This window comes from Microcaecilia unicolor, chromosome 7 (genome assembly GCF_901765095.1).
Source record: "Microcaecilia unicolor chromosome 7, aMicUni1.1, whole genome shotgun sequence".
In the NCBI taxonomy this organism is placed as follows: Eukaryota; Metazoa; Chordata; class Amphibia; order Gymnophiona; family Siphonopidae; genus Microcaecilia; species Microcaecilia unicolor.
The window spans coordinates 29,019,240-29,042,131 of NC_044037.1; the positions used below are offsets into that span (position 1 = coordinate 29,019,240).

Consider the following 22,892-nt stretch of genomic DNA (forward strand, 5'->3'; position numbering starts at 1 on the left):
CCCTCCGACCTGAAGTATGTCAGCAGTACTATTCCAGCACAGCTCCCGAGATATCCGCCAGGGAAATTATCCCAGCGGTTTCAAGAATGCAATCCCAAAAACAGTTTAGAAAAGTAGTTTTTAATAATGCAGTTCCAAAAGCAAAGCAGTTCAGGAATCTCCACAGCTTCAAAAATGCAGTTCATAAACCAGGAAATGAATCTCAGCAGTCCCAATGATGCAATTCAAAATAAGTAATCCCAAAAGCAAAAAACGTTTCACAAAGAAAAACAAGCAGTTCAAAGAAAACAAGCACTTCCAAACAGGCAGTTCAAACAAGCAGTTTAGAAATCCTATCAGCAGTTCAGAGGCAGAGAGCTCCCAGGGGTCCCCTCCCTCCTCTGGCCAGCTCTATCTCCTGGCTTCCTCCCACTTGACCCCATCGCTCCCTGGCTCCTCCACGATAGCCACTGCCTTCCCTTGTTTAACAAGACCCCGCACCAAGCGGTTACCTGCTGACTGAACCTTTTACTTGTGGATCTTGCCAGAGCTGCAATCTCCACATTTGTGTCTACTATGATTTAAAAGTCTAAGTTAAGTATTTTTGGAACCATGAGTCTGCTTTTTCCTGTGAAGGTTTTAGCAATATGGAGTAAAAGAGAAAAGAGTTTTTTATGCTGATGACGACGCCAGCTTATTTTCGAAAGTGATGGGCGCCCATATTTCGACCCAAATTGGGAGATGGGCGCCCATCTTGCAAAGGCGCCCAAATCGATATAATTGAAAGCCGATTTTGGGCGCCTTCAACTGCACTCCATCGCGGAAACGGCCAAAGTTGACGGGGGCGTGTCGGAGGCTTGGTGAAGGCGGGACTGGGGTGTGGTTATCGGCCGAGGAGAAATGGGCGCCTTCAGCCGATAATCGAAAAACAATGGGCGCCAGTAGCGAGAATTTAAGGCACTTTTTTTTTTACCCTTTTTTTTCACAAACAAGTCCCAAAAAAGTGCCCTAAATGACCAGATGACCACCGGAGGGAATCGGGGATGACCACCCCTGACTCCCCCAGTGGTCACTAACCCCCTCCCACCACAAAAAAAGAACTTTCAAAACTTTTTTTTTCCAGCCTGTAAGCTGGCCTCAAATGTCATACGCAGCTCCCTGACAGCAGTATGCAGGTCCCTGGAGCAGTTGTTAGTGGGTGCAGTGCACTTCAGGCAGGTGGACCCAGGCCCATCCCCCCCCACCTGTTACACTTGTGGTGCTTAATGCTGAGCCCTCCAAAAAAACCCAAAACCCACTGTACCCACATGTAGGTGCCCCCCTTCACCCCTTAGGGATATGGTAATGGTGTAGATTTATGGGCAGTGGGTTTTGGGGGGGATTTGGGGGGCTCAGCACACAAGGGAAGGGTGCTATGCACCTGGGAGCTCTTTTAATGTTCTTTTTTAATTTGTAAAAATGCCCCCTAGGGTGCCCAGTTGGTGTCCTGGCATGTGAGGGGGACCAGTGCACTATGAATCCTGGCCCCTCCCACGACCCAATACCTTGGATTTGTTTGATTTTGAGATGGGTGCCTTCGGTTTCCATTATCGCTAAAAACCGATAGCGCCCAGCTCAAAAACACCCAAATCCTAGGCATTTGCCCCGCACAACCCGTATTATCGAAAAAAAGATGGGCGCCCATCTTTTTTCGAAAATACAGTTTGTCCCACCCTTTCTTATGGCCGCCCACGGAGATGGACGTTCGCGTTCGATTATGCCCCTCAAGGTGACCCAAGTTATTTACTCCATACCCGATTAAAAACTAATATTGGGTGGAGGTCTGGGTTCAAAGGCTTTTTCCCTTTCTCATAAATATTCTTTTTGCACTTCACAGGAACACAATAGTACATCAAGTACTTTGCAATTTATACTAAGAGAGGTTTTTCTTGTGTTTATATATTAAGACTCTCTCATCCTTTTGTTGATTAACTACTGTAACATGAGAAAACTTTGCCACCCCCCATTATTGTTCTCACTTCTGCATCTGAACAGCCTGTGAAATTTTGGATGTGGTGTCTAGAGCTTCTGTGCTGGATATGTTTCCCTGGAGACCCAAAATATGATGTGCAACAATGCTGATGTGCCTGCCATGAAAAGAATCTCTTTGTAGCACAGTAACATTCTTAAAGACCCTTTTCAAGCCCACTTTTGACCCAGTCTCCTCTTCCGGGATGTTCCAGCGTAGACAGCAAAGGAGGTCTTGGTACTCTCAAAGGCATAGGTACCCTCTTTCTCCCTGCTTTTCCCAGTCTAGGCAGGGATCTCACTCTTGTCCCAGATAGCAGAGGGCCGATATTACCTAACCAGCTCTGCCACTAAAACCAGTGGTGGGGTTTTGACTGCTTCCATGTGAACATAACCAGCATCCCTGGATCCATACCAGAGAAACAACTGCTAGGAGGGAGGCTACAATTTTTCACAAACTGCTTGCCCTTTCTAACCTCTGATCAGCTGTTTCTAAAGAGTGTCTGCTTGGACACCATCTGCGTCTATTTGAAACTCTGCCAAATTGCCCACTGAGAGAATTGTGGTTAAGCTGTCAGCATCAGAATATTATCTCTTAATTGCAAACACAGACAAACCCATTCCACCAAGGGAAAGAGAGCAGTATTTTACTCCAAGTATATCCTGGTCACAAAGAGGACAAGGGGATTGTATCCAGTCCTAGACCCAAGGATCTTGAACAAATTCCTAGTAATCCGCAAATGAACCTTTCCCGGAGACGGGAAGGCAGTAGAACTAGAGGACATGAATTGAGGTTGAACGGGGGGGGGGGGGGGGGGGGGGGGGCAGACTCAGGACTGATGTCAGGAAGTATTTTTTCACAGAGAGGGTGGTGGATATGTGGAATGCCCTCCCGCGGGAGGTGGCGAAGACGATAACGGTAATGGAATTCAAACATGCGTGGGATAAGCACAAAGGAATCCTGCTTAGAAGGAATGGTTCCATGGAATCTTAGCGGATTTTGGGTGGCAACGCCAGTAATTGGAAACAAAATGGGAGCTGGGCAGACTTCTACGGTCAACGCCCTGATCGTGACTGAATAGATAGGGATGGGCTGGAGTGTAAATTTTAAGGGGCTTTGATGTTAGCTTTTGAACTTAGTACAAGAACAGTACTGGGCAGACTTCTATGGTCTGTGCCCTGAGAATGGCTGGGACAAATCAAACTCGGGTGTACAAATACTTATTGCTAGCTTTTCCTTCAGCTAAAAACATATGGTTTAAGGCAGTTGTTGCGCAATCATGTTTTTTTTCTGGCTATTCGTTATTGGAAAAATATCCCGTGTGAACTACATATAATGAAGAATTAAGTTTTGTTTCATAGAGCTTTGAAAACCTATTGAGTAGGTCTGGGGGGGGGCCCTAATTTTCTTATTGCACGAAGTGATTTGTTTTCTCTGTATTTGTGTAATTCCTGACGTTCTGTTGTCAGTCTCTTGTTTTATTGGTTGCAACTCACCTCGAGTCTAAATTCAGAGCTGGCGAGAGATAAATCCCTGATAACATAACTGTGCCCCTAACCCAATAAGTTCATCCCACAGTAGCTCCAAACCACTAGAGATCCCTACTGTGTCTACCAATCTATTAATACACCTAACTGTGTCCCTTAAAGTTCTAATGCATATGAAGATAACCCCAACCCATTAGCAATGGCTACTATTCTCCTCTACCTATCCTGTATACCCCAGTATGCCCACTAATCCACCAGTGTACCCCATAAGCCATACTTACCTCATTGTGCTTCCAACTCACTAAAGGTCTCCGCTGTACTAATGAATTCACCAGTGCACCCCTCTGTGTCCCCAAAAATCCTACCACACTTCAAATCACTTCATTTTGGACACATTCCCCTTCCCTCCTGGTTTCCCTACTCATTCTGTCAATTCCTACTCTTCCCCATTATCTCTTGTAGTTTTTCCTGCTGTATTAGCTTCATTTTACTGCATTGGTGCCTGCCTTTGTGGTGCGCTGTAAGCCCCATTGAGCCTGACACTGTTGGGAAACTGTGGGGTACAAATGAGATAATAAATAAAATCATCTCAAATCCACTCTGCCTCTCTCTAACTAACAGCACACCCCAAAACTGTGCCTCTATATACACTTACAATTTTCACTGTTCCTGTCCAACATGTCAAGGTACCCCCCTGTGCCCCCAGCCAGCCAACATACCCTTCTCTGCTCAACAACTCTCTATTCTCCCCTCCGCAGACTCTTCAGTTTCCAAAAACTTTTATAAAAATAACCTCTATACTAGCTACGTTTGATGGAGCCAGGTACAATTAAACACAGATGGAGAAGTAATTGAACAAGTCACTCCAATAGGGTTTGTGATCAGTCTTGTCTAACCACAATTGTTACTTGAGGAACACATCTGACATGTACAGACAGGGAGAGGGATCTTGGGGTGATAGTATCTGAGGATCTGAAGGCGACGAAACAGTGTGACAAGGTTGCTAGGCTGTATAGAGAGAGATGTGACCAGCAGAAGAAAGGAGGTGTTGATGCCCCTGGACAAGTTGTTAGTGAGGCCCCACCTGGAGTATTGTGTTCAGTTTTGGAGGCCGTATCTTGCTAAGGATGTAAAAAGAATTGAAGCGGTGCAAAGAAAAGCTACAAAAATGGTATGGGATTTGCATTACAAGACGTATGAGGAGAGACTTGCTGACCTGAACATGTATTGCCTAGAGGAAAGGAGAAACAGGGGTGATATGACACAGACGTTTAAATATTTGAAAGGTATTAATCCGCAAACGAACCTTTTCCGGAGACGGGAAGGCGGTAGAACTAGAGGACATGAAATGATGCTGAAGGGGGGCAGACTCAAGAAAAATGTCAGGAAGTATTTTTTCACGAAGAGAGTAGTGGATAATTGGAATGCCCTCCCGCGGGAGGTGGTGGAGATGACAACGGTAACGGAATTCAAAAATGCCTAGGATAAACATAAAGGAATCCTGTTCATAAGGAATGGATCCTCAGAAGCTTAGCAGAGATTGGGTGGCAGCATCGGTGGTTGGGAGGCGGGGCTAGTGCTCGGCAGACTTCTACGGTCTGTGCCCTGAAAACTGCAGATACAAATCAAGGTCAGGTAAACATATAAAGTAGCACATATGAATTTATCTTGTTGGGCAGACTGGATGGACCGTACAGGTCTTTCTCTGTCGTCATCTACTATGTTACTATATATGTTACATCAGTTAGTTCATCTAAATAAAACAGGAGCTTGTTTACTTAACCCTGATGCTCTTTACTTAACACAGTTGCTTTTTAATTAGTTGAACCAACTGATGTATTTTCCATCTGTATTTATATTGCACCTAGCTATACTAAGCACGTCAGAAAATTGTAAAGCCTTCAGACTGACCATTAGGACAATAAGGCAGTGCCCAAGGGTCCACAACAGTAGGGGACTCACTCTCCCCCAGGTTCCATATAGTTTAATCATTTTTCATAGATGGTTAGGGGCCTATGACCTTTAGCACCCAGGGGTCAATCCACTCCTGTTTCAGAGAATAGCACAGTGAGGTGCATTGAGGGCTCCATTGTGGTTCCTTAAGGTTTTGAGGGTTTATTTTGGGACATGCTGGTGGGTAGAGAGGCACAGTGGTAATCATTAGAGAGTTGGGGTACTCTGAAGTGTTAAGGTTTTGAGGACACAGTAGGGATCATTAGTGGTTTGGGGCACATTGTGGTAACTTAAAAGTTTTTTGGGGGTGGGGGGACACAGTAGGATACACTGGTGGATTGATAATCTTGGTGGGGTATGATGGGGATTGGGGTATCGCCTGTGGGTTGGGTGCCTTGGGGATGTGTTAGGATTGAGTATGAGAAAGTAGATGAAGGATGGATTAGAAAATTGATGGGGGTCATTGGACTAGGCCTTGGGATGCCCTCTGGCCCTGTACCATATAAGAATGGTAATAAACATAGTCCACTATGTAACTTTATAATTTGGCTACCATTTTAGTGCACCTGGCTGATGTAGAAAGACTAGGCCTCATTGCTTATTTTATATGATTGTTTTAGCATGCGTTTTGCGACTCTTGATGCACTGATATTTTACTTGCTGCATCAGGAGTTAATTCTTTTGTTAGTACAAGCACAGTAAAACGTGCACACATCTTTAGCTCACACTTCATTACATTAGTCTCTTTATCTGGACGTTATTGATAAACTAAAAAGGGCTTCACCGTCCTAGAAAAGAGCATTACAAACAGGCAGCTGAATAAAGCAATGGAGAGAAATGTAGGTTTTACCTGAATGAGTTGCAAGTCATCGTCTGACACCAGACACAGCAGCTCAAGCAATATATCTCTGAAATCATCCCAGTCTTCCTCTGGCCCCTCAAGAGGGCAAAGAAACAGGCAGGCATCCATGTTCTCAAGTGTTTGTATGAGAGTCACTAGTTCCTACAGAGGAAAAAAAAATTGTTTTAATCAGTGACGATTGTCTTCTCACCAGTCTGCTAACTCTTTCCCCCCCACTCCCCCACCACACATACACACACCTCCTTTCTTCCACCTTCGACACCAATATAATAATATAGTAACATAGTAGATGACGGCAGAAAAAGACCTGCACGGTCCATCCAGTCTGCCCAACAAGACAAACATATGTGTAAACCTTACCTTGATTTGTACCTGCCTTATTCAGGGCACAGACTGTACAAGTCTGTGCAGCAGTACTTCCCGCCTCCCAACCACCAGTCCCGCCTCCCATCACCGGCTGTGGCACAGACCGTATAAGTCTGCCCTCCACTATCCTCGCCTCCCAACCACCAACCCCTCTTCCCCCCACCTGCTCCGCCACCCAATTTCGGCTAAGCTTCTGAGGATCCATTCCTTCTGCACAGGATTCCTCTATGCATATCCCACGCATGTTTGAACTCCGTTACCGTTTTCATCTCCACCACCTCCCGCGGGAGGGCATTCCAAGCGTCCACCACCCTCTCCGTGAAAAAATACTTCCTGACATCTTTCCTGAGTCTGCCCCCCTTCAATCTCATTTCATGTCCTCTCGTTCTACCGCCTTCCCATCTCCGGAAAAGATTTGTTTGCGGATTAATACCTTTCAAGTATTTGAACGTCTGTATCATATCACCCCTGTTCCTCCTTTCCTCCAGGGTATACACATGTTCAGGTCAGCAAGTCTCTCCTCATACGTCTTGGAACGCAAATCCCGTACCATTCTCGTAGCTTTTCCACTTGCATATTCAGGCAGCAGCATCTTTTACCTTGACTTGCTTATTTTGTTTTTAATCCAATAGAGAATGTTAGCTTCCAAAAGCTAGTCAAGATATATAACGGATTTAGAAAAGGTACAGAAAAGGGTGATGAAAATGATAAAGGGAATGGGACGAGTTCACTATGAGAAAAGGCTAAGGGGGTCCTTTTACAAAGGCGTGCTGAAATATGGCTTGCGTTGGTGTAGGCAAGGGGTTTTGGGCACACGCCGATCCATTTTTCAGCATGCCTGTAAAAAAGACCTTTTTAAAATGTTTGCCGAAAATGGATGTGCAGCAAGATGAAAATTGCCGTGCGTCCATTTTGGGTCTCAGACCTTACCGCCAGCCACTGACCTAGCGGTAAAGGCTCACGCTCTAACCGGGCAGTAATGCCTACGTGTGCCAAATGTCACTTGGTGCGCATCTGTTACGTTAAGCAGACATCTCGCTCAGACGGGGGATCAATCGGCCGACATGACACCACATATTTCGCCCCTAGGGCTGTATCAAGGACATCTCCTCTATGCTATTTCATCGCCAGCTCTGCATCAAACAACTTAATCTGGCAGACGATTGTCGGCCGATTGATCCCCCGTCGAGCATGATGTCTGCCTAAGATAAGTACTGACATTAAAGTATCATTGAAGAGTGGAAATAACAAATGCTGAAACAACAAATTTATTCATATAATCAGCCGATTAATATATTAGAGGATAGAGTTAGTAATTTAGTTGAACCCTATAAGAACCAATGACGAGGTGGGTGCTTAAATCCTTGCAGTAAAAAACAAAGATTACACAAGGTGTACCGCTGAGGTTTTGGAGTTCTGATAGAATCTACCAGTGGGAAGATTGTGAATTTAATATCATAGTTGACCATGCTATATATGAAGTGATTTGTATGATATCGAATGGTTGTTAACTTCGTATTTTTTTTAAAACACTAGCAGAAGCAGCAGAAAGTTTGCCTTCATTGCAAGAGCAGGTGTTTACACCTACTGGAGAACAGGTGTAAATTTCTGTGCTTATAAGTACTGGCCTTCACAAGGCTGTACCTGGGAAAATGGAAGACATGGACAGGAGATGGTTAGAGAGCAATTCTGGAACTCAGGCAAACACGGGAGGAAAGTAAGCAAGCAGGTTAACACTGTACTGTCCAAACAGGAGTCACTCTAATTTCCCAAATCTTTGAGGTCCAAACAGAACACTTGTTATAGGTGTTCCACAGAGATCCATTGAATAGCTGCCCTCCTCTTATGTCAAGGGATCTTGGAACTAGTAAGCACCACTAGGGTGCCATCTCTCTGCTGTTTTGACAGGTTAGGAACTCAGTCCAGGATACTGCCCTGCAGGTAGAGACTTTACCTTTAAGAAGAGAAGCCAGAGACAATCCCTTTTAGCTTTGCCTACAGATTAGTAGTCCTGGATATGGGTACTCTTCACAATCAGGGTGACTTTCTCATACCCTATAAGACAGCCCCCCTCACTGAGTGGAAGGCTTTCCTTGGACAAAAACAATAGGCTCTGGTACTTTCTTGAGCAGTCAGAATTTTCCCAGGTGAGAAATGTACTTGGATAGGTGGTCATAGGTGATATGCAAATTAGGCTCACCTCAGCACTTGGCCTTATTCAAATTTAGCCCATGACTAGCCTCTTCCAAGCAATAATGTGGGGCTATCCACCCATTGGTAGATATACAAGGATCATACTCGACATGGGCCGTGTTTCGAAATTATTGCCTTCATCAGGCCCATGTCAAGTCTAATCCTCATATATCTACCAGTTGTTTTACAATAAGGACCTTCTCATTACCAGTTGTTTCATAATAAAGAACTTTCTATTTGGATCATCTGCCCTCTTGTTTGGTCATTCCCAATCTTCCAAAATTATATAACAGCTATATATGCATGAGAAGGACTTTATAAAATTGCCCCCTAAATGGATAATTTACACATTTAGCTTATGTCTGCTGAACAGCAAGTCTAAACTAAAATAGACAGTGATGGGGCTATTACCTGCACAGATAACAGCACTGAATATGCAGATTAAATTAAACACTGGTGCAGGTATGTAACTTAAGCTGAATACCAGCCCCAATATTAATTAAAAAATGTATTTCTGTTACCTGAGATCAACAAGCTTGTTATATATGGATATAATTCCATCACACTACTCCATACTGCAAAGCATTCACTCTGTAAAAATCCATAATCTGCTCACTCAGAAATGGAATCCAGCCCTTAGGCCTTTGTCAAACCATTCTGCATTTAGTAGTGAGGGTAATTCTTGCCTTGATTATTCCTTTGATTCTAGATAGATAATTATACATTGTTTTCCTTTGTAATAACATTTCTTTTACAATTGTACTACTGTCAGAGCCCCAACCAATTCCCCAAAACCGCCTTTTCCATCTGCTTCCACCATCTGCTTCTTAGCTTTTACCTTATTCACCGCACTCAGAAGATCTGCATCATAGTCAATAAATTCTTCTGTCCCTCACTTTGATTTTCTTACACAGCACCACCCATGCCATCAGCATGATATAAAATGAAGTGAATGATAATCTACGTGTTTACCACCCTTGTGTTCCAGGTTGGTATCCCTCAGAACACTCAGCAAGGCAGCCCAAGTGGCATGATTTTCTTTAAAAAGAAGTGGATGATGGGTAAGAAGATGACAAGGTAATAGGGGAGGGAGGGAGGGAGAGGAGACCTGCTTGCACTGATTTTCTCCTTCTCCTACATCCCTCCAGCACCTCATTTCACCTCCCCATTGCCACCTACTTGTGTTCACCAAAGACCTCTTTTATCTCCTCATTTGCTGGTACCACGAACTCCACAAGCCACCAGAATCCATGGCATGATTTTAACAAGAAGTGGATGATGGATAAGAAGATGAAAAGGTAAAAGCCAAAAGGAGAGAAGACCTGCTTGCACTGATTTTCTCCTTCTTCTCCTCCATCCCTCCAGGACCTCATTTCACCTCCCCATTTCCATTGTGTTGACCAAGGGCCTCATTCATCTCCTCATTTGCTGGTGCCAGGATCGCCTCGTTTCTTCAGCAACTGGTAGGGTCAGATCTGCCCGCTCCTATAGCCCAAGGAGCCTCTCTTTTCTTTAGTAGCTTGTGCGATGAGCTTCACCAGCTGCCACAGACACAAGGATCTCCTCGTTTCTTCAGCAACTGGTAGGGTCAGATCTACTCGCTCCTATAGCCCAAGGAGCCTCTCTTTTCTTTAGTGCGATGAGCTTCACCAGCTGCCACAGACACAAGGATCTCCTCATTTCTTCAGCAACTGGTAGGGTCAGATCTACTCGCTCCTATAGCCCAAGGAGCCTCTCCTTTCTTTGGTAGCTTGTGCGATGAGCTTCACCAGCTGCCACAGGCACAAGGATCTCCTCGTTTCTTCAGCAACTGGTAGGGTCAGATCTACTCGCTCCTATAGCCCAAGGAGCTTCTCCTTTCTTTGGTAGCTTGTGCGATGAGCTTCACCAGCTGCCATAGGCACAAGGATCGCCTCATTTCTTCAGCAACTGGTAGGGTCAGATCTGCCCGCTCCTATAGCCCAAGGAGCCTCTCCTTTCTTTGGTAGCTTGTGCGATGAGCTTCACCAGCTGCCATAGGCACAAGGATCGCCTCGTTTCTTCAGCAACTGGTAGGGTCAGATCTGCCCGCTCCTATAGCCCAAGGAGCCTCTCTTTTCTTTAGTAGCTTGTGGGATGAGCTCCAGTAGCTGCCACAGCCACACGAGTCTCCTTATTTCTTTGGCAGCTGGTGGAATGAGCTCTGCCAACTGCCCCAGACACAGGGGCAGTGGTGTGCTGGAGCAGGCTCTCACAGGCTCGCAAGAGCTGGTTGTTAAGTTTTTAAGAATTTTGGGAGCCGGTTGTTAAAGTAGGGCCCTCCATGGCTACTTTAACAACTGGCTCCCAAAATGTGGGCTTGGGCCCCCTGCTGAATTCTCTTTTACTTTGCTGGTGGAGATGCTGAGCCCTGCCAGCCAAGTAAATAGACTGCTGCTGTTCCCCGCTCCTTGTTTCCAGCTCTGAGCAGCAGGCTGGGACTTCTCCAGCATGTGTGAGAAGTTTCAGCATGCTGCTCAGAGCAAGACATTGGGAGTGGTGGCAGTCCATTTATTGGTTGCCAGCAAAGGTATGCCTAGCGTGCCCGCACGAAGGGAGGGAGGAGAGAGAGGCAAGTATTGCTCCCCCTCCCACCCGGCCACCCCTGGCCCTTCCAACTGCAGAGCTGGCTACATCCGGAGAAAGAGCCTGTTGTTAAAAATTTACCAGCACACCCCTGCACAGGGGCCTCTTCTTCTTCTTTGGCAAATTATGTGATGAGCCTCACCAGCCACCATGGACACATCTCGAGCAGACCACAGCCAAATACACAATCATTTAACATTTTCTTGGAACTCTTTTTTTTTAAATATGTACATGAGGTGGGTTCCTCTTACCTGCAAAAAGGTATTCAGTAACTTTTCAGCCCTCTGTATACCGGCATTGTCCTCCAGTTTGTGCAGTTCTAAAATAGATTTTAATGGTATCTTCTCAAGTGCAGGAAAACCCTTTAAAAATAACATGGATCTCTGTGAACAAACTATATATTAAACAAGGAATTTAAAGTCTACATCCATTCGCTGTCACACACACGAGAGCAAGATTCATATCCTGCATTCCCACTGCCACTCTATGATTTTAGACAATTCATTTTGAGCCATAGATACTATTTTCCCCATAGACACAGACAAGAAGAAAAGCCATTCCACATCTGGCCTTTTACCCCACATCAGGGGCGTAGCTAGGTGGGACCACGGGGGCATGGGCCCCCACAGATTTAGCCCTGGTCCCCTCTACTTTCGACTCCCCCCCCCCCCCCGCCGCTTTCTACCTCTCCTCCCATCATCGACAATGACAACCCTCCCCCGCCTCCGCCAGGTACCTTTGCTGGCGGGGGTCCCCAACCCTTGCCAGCCTTAATCTTCTTCAGTGCCGGTCTCTGGCGTGTTTGCCGATCTTTGCATGCAGGATGTCAGTCAGAACTCACAGCACAGATCAGCGAACGTGCCAGAGACCGGCTCTGAAGAAGACTAAGCCTGGTGAGGGTTGGGGACCCCCGCCAGTAAAGGTACCTGGTGGTGGTCAAAAGTGGCGGGGGAGGGTCGGTGGCAGTGGGGGGGGGGGGGTCGGCAGCTGGGGGAGGTGGGCTAAAATGTACCCCCCACCTTGGGCTCTGGACCCCCCTCCCGCCAAGGTCTGGCTACGCCCCTGCCCCACATTGTCTCAGATGCCTGTAAGGTCTTTGGGAAAAGGACTTTATGTAATTTATTGTTGTATAGCAATCTGTGATAGTGTGCTATATAAAAGTCAAAACAAAATAATAATCACACATACAGCCAAACAAAATCATACTTGCATTCCAGAAAAGAAAACATTTTTCAGCCGCTGGCCTGCTGATTGAGCAGAAGTTGCTCAGGGCTTCTTAAGTGATGCAAGCAAGACTCCTTCAAGCAACCTGAACATTCCATCAAGCTTCCCCCCCTCTGGCTTGTCCTTTGTATCTCTCTGTCTTTGGTCTCCTTTTCTGTTTGTATGACTCCCTCCGCCACCTACTTAAACCTGAAATAACGCAATGCTTTAGAACTATGTAAATTCTGATTATATCTCTCATTGACAGTTTAAATACCCAAATTTCAGTTCCCTGAGCTAGACTCAGAAGCTGCTTGTTAATTGCTCACAATTCCAATCCGCTAACGGGGAGCAACAGCTGACTAAGTAAAATGGTTCTCTCTCAACATGGTGATTGGCCGAGTCAAGTGCCCAGCCTGATTTGGAAGCTAGCCACTTTCCAAGACTTGTTTCCTATTCATACATTACAAGTGCAGGTCTGGATTCTGTACCAGTTTGTCCTGGAGATGCAGGAAGTCATCCAGTGTGTTATTAACGGTCCAGAGTCCATCTTCAGGATCATCCTTGTCTTCTATTCGAATGGAGCAGAGAATGCTCTCCCCCTCACCCGGATCCTCGGGGAACTGGAAAGAAAGGTTTGAATTACTGAAATGCTCATGTCTGCATAAAAGACAATGATGAGGTTGATAAAACTTGGAACCTCCAGTATTGGAGAAGGACAGTTGTAGGAGTGATGGTGGGCGATCGCAGAAGATTTTTTGCCATTCGGGACCCTGACACAGCGAAGCGAAACGCTGGCCGTCGCTGGCTCGAGGGCATAGCATACCATCTGAGAAGCAACGGTGAGGCTCGGTTCCTGCATCCTGCATATCATCTAGCTCTTTAAAGATATGCGCTTTTGGTTTGGACTGACTGCTTTTTGACATTGGACACGATTATGTTTAATGAGCAACGATAATTGAAAAGAATTTGAGTTTTTGAACACTTAAGTTTTTTAAAGCACTTATATCAAAAAATGGAAGTGTTTTTGCCAATGATGAAAGAGTATGAGATCATTTACATCTTTGCAGCTCTGTTAATCTGTTTAGATTTGAGCTCTTTGAGGTTTTTTCCTTCCTTGTGGTGTAACACTTGAGTTATTTTTCGTTCAGTGGATTTCCAGTATTAGATTTTGCATTGTTTTATTTTTATGAAGTGACCTGGCTTAGGGGTCCTTTTACTTAGCTGCAGTAAGCATTGATGAGTGCTTACCATAGCTTAAAAAGGACTTATCATGGGGCGCACTGAGGCATTCCACAGTAAGTTTCAAATATGCACGCGCTAAAAAATATTTTTCAGTTTTTCGACGAGGGTGTGTGTCTAGGACGGAGAGGGCGCTGATTGGTGTAGGATTAGCACTTGAGCCTTTACCACCTACCAAGTAGGTGGCAGTAAGGGCCCATGTGCTAATTTTTGTTAATGGCTGTTTGCTAATGGCAACATCAGCGCATGGCCATTAGTTCGGAAAATGGAAAATCAGCCATTTTCCAGCTGTGGTAGAAATGGCCATAGGGGGGTCTTTTACTAAGCCGCAATAGCGTTTTTAGCTCGCGGTAGAAATCAGCTGGCGGTAAACGCCCATTATATTCCTATGGGCGTTTCAGCATTTACCACAACGCAGGGGCGTAGCCAGACAACAGATTTTGGGTGGGCCTAGGCAAGAATTGGGTGGGCACCAAATGTTCTCCCCCCCCCCCAAAAAAAAAAAAATCTCAGCCGGTGGGAAAACGCTTCTTTCCACCTTGGCAGCAGGAATGCACTGAAAACTGAGCATGCGCAGGTGCCGGTGTCGTGGAGAGTAGCGTTTTCGTTACCATCAGGGGGAATTTCGTTACCATCAGGGGGAAATCTTCAGCTGGCGGAGCTTGGGATTCCCACTAGTTACCACTAAACATGTGCTACTGTTGGGTGGGCCTGAGCCATAAATGGGTGGGCTCTGGCCCACCCAAGCCCACCTGTGGCTACGCCACGGCACAACACCCATTATATTCCTATGGGCGTTTCAGCATTTACCACAACGCAGGGGCGTAGCCAGACAACAGATTTTGGGTGGGCCTAGGCAAGAATTGGGTGGGCACCAAATGTTCTCCCCCCCCCAAAAAAAAAAATCTCAGCTGGTGGGAAAACGCTTCTTTCCACCTTGGCAGCAGGAATGCACTGAAAACTGAGCATGCGTAGGTGCCGGTGTCGTGGAGAGTAGCGTTTTCGTTACCATCAGGGGGAATTTCGTTACCATCAGGGGGAAATCTTCAGCTGGCGGAGCCTGGGATTCCCACCAGTTACCACTAAACATGTGCTACTGTTGGGTGGGCCTGAGCCATAAATGGGTGGGCTCTGGCCCACCCAAGCCCACCTGTGGCTACGCCACGGCACAACACCCATTATATTCCTATGGGCGTTTCAGCATTTACCACAACGCAGGGGCGTAGCCAGACAACAGATTTTGGGTGGGCCTAGGCAAGAATTGGGTGGGCACCAAATGTTCTCCCCCCCCCCCCCAAAAAAAAAAATCTCAGCTGGTGGGAAAACGCTTCTTTCCACCTTGGCAGCAGGAATGCACTGAAAACTGAGCATGCGTAGGTGCCGGTGTCGTGGAGAGTAGCGTTTTCGTTACCATCAGGGGGAATTTCGTTACCATCAGGGGGAAATCTTCAGCTGGCGGAGCCTGGGATTCCCACCAGTTACCACTAAACATGTGCTACTGTTGGGTGGGCCTGAGCCATAAATGGGTGGGCTCTGGCCCACCCAAGCCCACCTGTGGCTACGCCACGGCACAACACCCATTATATTCCTATGGGCATATCAGCATTTACCACCAGCTGATTTCTAATGCAGCTTAATAAAAGGACCCCTTAGTGCACTGGAAAGACCCGCATAAGTACCTGCTGTACACTGCCTTGTGTGAATCTCTTAATAAAGGCAGCTAACAAATCCCAATCAATCAATCGATAAGGGCACACTACGGCCACTCTCTACCGTCTACAGCTTTGTCAAAGGACCTGATGACATAATAATCTGATTACACACAGATCTGCTAAGGTTCATACAATGCTCTTATCTCTCTAATTTAATTTAATATAAAATTTATAAACCGCACTATCCACAATCCTAGGTGGTGTACAACACAACACATAATAAAAACACAATAAAATAACACAATTAAACACAAAACATCTAAAATCAAATAGTCATACATTAACCCAGTGGTTCCCAAACCTGGTCCTGGAGGCACCCCAGCCAATCAGGTTTTCATGATAGCCACAATGAATATTCATGAGAGAAATCTGCATGCAGTGGAGGCAGTGCATGCAAATCTCTCTCATGAATATTCATTGTGGTTATCCTGAAAACCTGACTGGCTGGGGTGCCTCCAGGACTGGGAACCACTGCATTAACTAATTTCAAAGGTTTTTTTTAAACAGAAATATTTTAAGTTATTTGTCGCAAATGACTTTACTGAACCTAATTTTCTCAAATCCAAAGATAAGGAATTCCACATTTTTGGCCAACAACAAAAAAAATAGAGGCTCGGTATCTTTCCAAGCGTATAGCATGGAAGGACGGCACTGGATGCTAAAACAACTGAGAATTTGTTATTTAAAATGTTAAAAATGACTAGAAGGATTTTATGCTGGATCCTCCATTCAATATGTGAATGGACGTATGAAGAGAGACTTGCTGACCTGAACATGTATACTCTGGAGGAAAGGAGGAACAGGGGTGATATGATACAGACGTTCAAATATTTGAAAGGTATTAATCCGCAAACGAATCTTTTCCGGAGAGGGGAAGGCGGTAGAACGAGAGGACATGAGATGAGATTGAAGGGGGGCAGACTCAGGAAAGATGTCAGGAAGTATTTCTTCACAGAGAGGGTGGTGAACGCTTGGAATGCCCTCCCGCGGGAGGTGGTGGAGATGAAAACGGTAACGAATTCAAACATGCGTGGGATAGGCATAAAGGAATCCTATGCAGAAGGAATGGATCCACAGAAGCTTAGCTGAAATTGGGTGGCGGGGGGAAGAGGGGTTGGTGGTTGAGAGGCTAGGATGGGGGAGGGCAGACTTTTATACAGGGTCTGTGCCGGAGCCGGTGATGGGAGGCGGGACTGGTGGTTGGGAGGCGGGAAATACTGCTGCACAGATTTATACGGTCTGTGCCCTGAAAAAGACAGGTACAAATCAAGGTAAGGTATACACATATGAGTTTATCGTGGGCAGACTAGATGGACCATGCAGGTCTTTTTCTGCCGTCATCTACTATGTTACTATGTTACTATGTTCAAATTTGCTACAACCCATAATCAATCTGGCAGAAGCATTTTGTGCGACCTGTAGTGAGTTCAATACTCATTTAGGAAGACCAGGTAGTAATGCGTTGCAATTATCAAAGTATGGAATCACAGTACTTTGAACAAGTCTAAAATTCGCAGGAGATAGAAGGTTCCCTTCATAGAAATGAAGTTAAAAGTTTCATGTGAAGGCTTATTGATGAAAAAATGAGATAAAGCAGCTTCAAGTAAAATGGTGTAGAATATAAAAAAGCAGGTGATTTTAAAGCAAGCTAGATTAGTCCATCAATAATATTTACTAGAGCTGTACCAAATAGCGTATTTTACTATTCGGCCAAATTCAAATAATGAAAAATATTATTCGGCCCAATACCAAACACAAATAATGGACATTTGAATTTAAATCACTATGAGGGGCATAATTGAACGGCGCCGGCCAAATTGATAGCCGGCCATCTTCGGGGCCGGTGCCGTAAGCGGGCGGAGCCAAGCGTATTTTCAAAATACACTTGGCGCTGGCCAAATCGCTCGCCGGGTTTACAACAGGATCGCCGGCGGATCGCCAGGTTTATATGAAATGGCCGGCTTTGGTTTTCAGCCATAATGGAAACCGGGCCCGGCCAAAGACTTTTGGTCGTGGGAGGAGCCAGCATTTGTAGTGTACTGGCCCCCCTGACATGCCAGGACACCAACCGGGCACCCTAGGGGGCACTTACAAAAATGTAAAATAATAACAAAAATAGCTTCCAGGTGCATAGCACCCTTACCTTGTGTACTTAGCCCCCCAAAAATCCCCCCCAAAACCCACTCCCCACAACTCTACACCATTACCATAGCCTTAAGGGGTGAAGGGGGCCACCTACATGTGGGTACAGTGGCTTTTGGGGTTTTTTGGAGGGCTCTACATTAACCACCACAAGTGTAACAGGTGGGGGGGGATGGGCCTGGGTCCACCTGCCTGAAGTGCACTGCACCCACTAAAAACTGCTCCAGGGACCTGCTTACTGCTGTCAAGGAGCTGGGTATGACATTTCAGGTTGGCATACAGGCCGGCAAAAAAAGTTTTTTGTTTTTTTTTTTTGGGTGGGAGGGGGTTGGTGACCACTGGGGGAGTAAGGGGAGGTAATCCCTGCTTACCTCCGGTGGTCATTTGGTCAGTTGGCGCACTTTTTCCAAACTTGGTCCTAAAAATAAATGGACCAAGTCCGGCCAGTGAAATGCTCGTTCGAGCCGGCCTCTTTTTTACCATTATAAGGCGAAGCCGGCCATCTCGTACCCACGCCCCCGTCCCACCTTCGCTACCCTCCCAACACGCCCCCTTGAAGGTTGGCCGGCGCCGCGACGAAACAGCAGTTGAAGCCGGCCAAAATCGGCTTTCGATAATACCGATTTGGCCAGGATCAGGAGATCGCCGGCCATCTCCCGATTTATGTCGGAAGATCGCCAGCGATCCCTTTCGAAAATAAGCCTGTATTCGGCCAAATACGAATAATGTATTCAGGGCACTATTCAGGGCAGAATCAAATTGAATATTTGGTACAGCTCCTAATATTTACTGTACCTTAAGAAAACAGCTTGAAATATCAAGCTGGATAAATACCTGAACATTGATCACTTTCACCTTCATGTTGTCAGTCTTCCAGAGTTTGCAGAGTAACTTTGTCCAGCACTGCTTTGTCTCCAAGTCTTCATAGCCCTTGAAAATTGAATTGATTGTATAAGTAATAGGCATTTTAGAACACAATTAGAATTTATTTCCATTCACTAGCAGTGGTCAGTAGTACAATGGCTTCCTAAGGGCCCCGTTTTGGGTGCCAGTCTGGTACTACGGTAGGACCTCAGCAGTAGTGCTGGCCCCCAACATGTGCCATTTCTGGCACTGAAATGTACTTTTATTTTTATTTTTTTAGCGCTGGGGACTTACCTGGTGGTAATCAGGTAGCCCCGTGCGTTGCTCAATTACCGCTGGGTTAGCGCGGCTGGGGCGTAGCCAGACACCCAATTTCGGGTGGGCCTGGGCCCAAGATGGGTAGGCAGAAGAACTCTGCCTTGTCCCACAAGTGATTTGATCTCTTTCTCTCTCACCTGCATGCCATAGGGTCTCTCAAATATCCCCCTCCCCCACATACCTTTTAAATAGCAGATTTTCACCGGCAGCAAGCAGCAACTAATACACACTGCTCATGTTGGCCACACAGTCTTCTCTCTGATGCAAATTCTTGTTTCCACATAGGCGGGAATACATCAGAGGGAAGGCTGTGGGGCCAGTGAAAGCAGTATCAGTCGCTGCTCACTGCAGGTGAAGATCCTAAGGAGCTTAGCCGAGATTGAGTGGCAGAGCCGGTGGCGGGAGGCGGGGATGGTGCTGGGCAGACTTATACGGTCTGTGCCAGAACTGGTGGTGGGAGGCGGGGCTGGTGGTTGGGAGGCGGAGATAGTGCTGGGCATAGGCGTAGACTGGGAGGGCGAGGGGGGGAAATGCCCCCCCAAACGACGACGAGGCACCGCCGCGCCATTAGTTAAAAAAAAAAAAAACCACATGCAGGCACGCGCTCCTCTCCATCCGCTTGGCTTCCCAGGACGCAGACAGAGAGGGCAGGGAAGCCAAGCGGACGGAGAGGAGCGTGTCCATCTACCTCTCTCTCTTCCTCCCTCCCTCCGGCGCAGGCAGCAGTCTTTTTCAGCGTTCCTGGCAGCGGTAGCGATGTACACGCTGTCTTCGGCTCTGCCCCAAAGCCTTCTCTTCAAGTTCCTGTTCCCGCATAGGTGGGAACAGGAACTTGAAGAGAAGGCTTCCGGGGCAGACCGAAGGCAGCGTGTACATCGCTACCGCTGCCAGGAACGCTGAAAAAGCTGAAGACTGTTGCCTGCGCCGGAGGGAGGGAGGAAGAGAGGGGGTAAACGGAGTCACGATCTTGGACCTCGCGGGATGGGGGGGCAGTAGAAGGAAGATGGATGGAACTGGGAGGGGTGGGGAGCAGAGGGTAGATGGATGGTACTGGGAGGGGTGGGGAGCAGAGGGAAGGAGCAAGAGATGGATGGGACTGGGAGGGGTGGGGAGCAGAGGGATGGACCAGGAGATGGATGGGATTGGGAGAGGTCAGGCACAGCAGAGGGAAGGAGCAGAAGATGGATGGGACGGAGGGATGGTGAGCAGAGGGAAGGAACAGAAGATGGATGGGACTGGGAGGGGTGGGGAGCAGAGGGATGGACCAGGAGATGGATGGGATTGGGAGAGGTCAGGCACAGCAGAGGGAAGGAGCAGAAGATGGATGGGACGGAGGGATGGTGAGCAGAGGGAAGGAACAGAAGATGGATGGGACTGGGAAGGGTGGGGAGCAGAGGGAAGGAGCAAGAGATGGATGGGACTGGGAGGGTGGGGAGCAGAGGGAAGCCTACTGGAAAGAAGACACTGCATAAAACAGAAGACACTGGGACCAAAGCGAATAGAAAAACTAAATGATCAGACAACAAAGGTAGATAAAAGTATTTTATTCATAATTTATTAATTGAAATGTGTCAGCTTTTTGAAATGTGCATCTGTGATATTTTGCCTGTAAATTTCAATTCCTTCCTCCATATTAGCATATCATTTGCATATGTATATATGCAAATGATATGCTAATATGCTCCGCCCATTCTTTGCCCCCCCCCCCCCCCAAATGAAACAGTCAAACTACGCCTATGGTGCTGGGCAGACTTATAAGGTCTGTGCCAGAACCGGTGGTGGGAGGCGGGGCTGGTGGTTGGGAGGCGGGGATAGTGCTGGGCAGACTTATACGGTCTGTGCTCTGAAAAGGACAGGTACAAATCAAGGTAAGGTATACACAAAAAGTAGCACATATGAGTTTATCTTGTTGGGCAGACTGGATGGACCGTGCAGGTCTTTTTCTGCCGTCATCTACTATGTTACTACCTGCTATTTAAAAGATATTCAGGAGGGACAGTTGTTGGGAGTTTTCGGCTGGTGGGGCTTGGGGATCCCTGTCAGCCACATCATAAGTGTGCTGCTACTGGGTGGACCTGTGCTCAAGGTGGATGGGCCTAGGCCCACCCAGGCCCACCCTTGGCTACGCCACTGGTGCAGCAGCCTTTACTGCTTCCTAAATAGGTGGAGGTAAGGGCTCTCTCAGGAAATGGATGCGTGGTCCTCTTAACTGCCTATTTGTTTTTTTCAAAAATAAAAAAAGTCTTTTACCTGCTATGGTAAAAGGGGGCCTCGGCATGCGGCAAACCCATGCGCCAACGCTACCACAGGGACCTTTTACCACAGCTTGGTAAAAGGGGCCCTAAATGTTAGCGGTACTTTTAATAAGGCGAAGGGCAAATTTTTGGCCTGAGACACACACTGGGAGCCTTGTGGGGAGTGGGTTAGGAGGGAGAGAGAGAAGGGGTTGGCACCACTTCAGGCTCAGACCTAGGAGTTAACCGGCACCTGCTGCTATTCAGACCGGTGCTCGGTTAACTCTTCACATAGATAGGGCACCCTTTGTTCTGTTTTAACTTTATGCGATTGCTCAGCCAGTAATTAAACTGAAAATCACTAACCGGCTAAAGCTTCCGCTCTGCCCTAATTCTGTCCCTGGACCACCCACAAACTAGCTGGTTTCGGCATGGGTGGTTAGAGGGAATATTCAGCGGCACTGTCTGGTTAAGAGCTGCTGAATATCCCTGGATGGCCCCGGTAGCACCACGAGGCTGCAGAGAGGTGTGGTAGCTATTTTCCAGTGGTCGCAGCTAGAAGCAGGATGGAGTGGGGTTCGCTTCTGCCCCCATCGCCTCCACTGGAACACCAGGGACTTCAGGTAAACCCTGGGGGTGTGGGGTGAGTGGGTACAGACCTGAGGGGGGGGGGGGGGGCCGGGAGAGGGGATCTTGCCTTGTTGGGGGGAGGGGAAGGAGGAGTGGGTTTCAAAAGAGCAGAGGAGCACTTGCATCCCTTATGTGGCTCATGGCCGATATTCAGCCGTGGCCCGCAGAGGGTCTTATGCTGGTCCCAGCTGAATATTTGACAGGACCTGTGTAAGCTTTGGTGGGCAGCACATAAAATATTAGCCCCAGAAATTCTTTGCTGGTGCCTGGGCATGGCTTGGCACTGAATGTCCGGGGATAATTCTGCCCACAGTGGTCAGCGTTTCAAAAGACCGCCCGCTGAATATTTACCGGTGCATTCATAGTAGCCCTAGTGTGCTTTCTCCTCCTCCCTCCTCCCATCCTAAATGAGAAGTATCAGGTACAAGGGCTGAAGCTCAGTTTCAGCCTTGGGTCTGTTATGTTGGCATTACCAGTATCTCAGACTTTCGCTTTTGTTCCCTGCTTTGCTCTGTCTCATTCTCTGCTTCCCACATCTCATTCCCTTGGTCAGAGCACAGTGTTCGGAAGTGAATGCCAGACTTATCCTCTGATCTCCTCGAGGGGCGCTTCCAGCCACTTTCCTTTTTCTTAGGTGCTATTCTGTTTTTACCTGCAGACCTAAATCCTACAAAAGAAAATATTAAAAATACATTAAGAGCCCTGGCATGTTTCCAGTCTTTTCTCAGGCAGGGTTGCCAAGTGATTTTCAGGACAGGCTGGTGCAGTTCTGATTTTACTTCTTTGGAGAACTTGTAAAAAAATGCACAATGAAGCATGAACATCAATGTTTAAATAACACAATGAGGGCAATTTGCAAAAGTCATTTACTTATGCAAATAGGCTGGTTGAAAATGACCCATCCCCCCCTGCAGTAAAAGTATGCAGTCATGATTCTTTGAGTTAATGTTGCATCAGGCCCAGTGGTGTGCTGGAGTCAGTTGTTTTTTGTTTTTTGTTTTTGTTACATTTGTACCCCGCGCTTTCCCACTCATGGCAGGCTCAATGCGGCTTACAGGTTCTCTAGAGCTGGCTGTTAACTGTAGAGCAATTCTG

At 46.9% G+C, this 22,892-nt stretch overlaps 1 protein-coding gene across 2 annotated transcripts in view; it reads right to left on the reverse strand.

Moving 5' to 3' along the window:
* The window catches only part of LOC115474261, a 71,899-nt gene that overhangs the window by 27,066 nt on the left and 21,941 nt on the right, over nt 1-22,892 (reverse strand). The window contains exons 7-11 of one of the 2 annotated variants that reach the window (XM_030209657.1): nt 22,271-22,449; nt 18,586-18,681; nt 13,147-13,278; nt 11,704-11,814; nt 6,278-6,430 (exon numbers count right to left, since the gene is read on the reverse strand). In XM_030209657.1, coding sequence (XP_030065517.1) covers nt 6,278-6,430; nt 11,704-11,814; nt 13,147-13,278; nt 18,586-18,681; nt 22,271-22,449 — 671 coding nt within the window. Of the gene's footprint in view, nt 1-6,277; nt 6,431-11,703; nt 11,815-13,146; nt 13,279-18,585; nt 18,682-22,270; nt 22,465-22,892 lie in introns of both variants that reach the window. The other variant, XM_030209655.1, reaches the window with a different exon arrangement.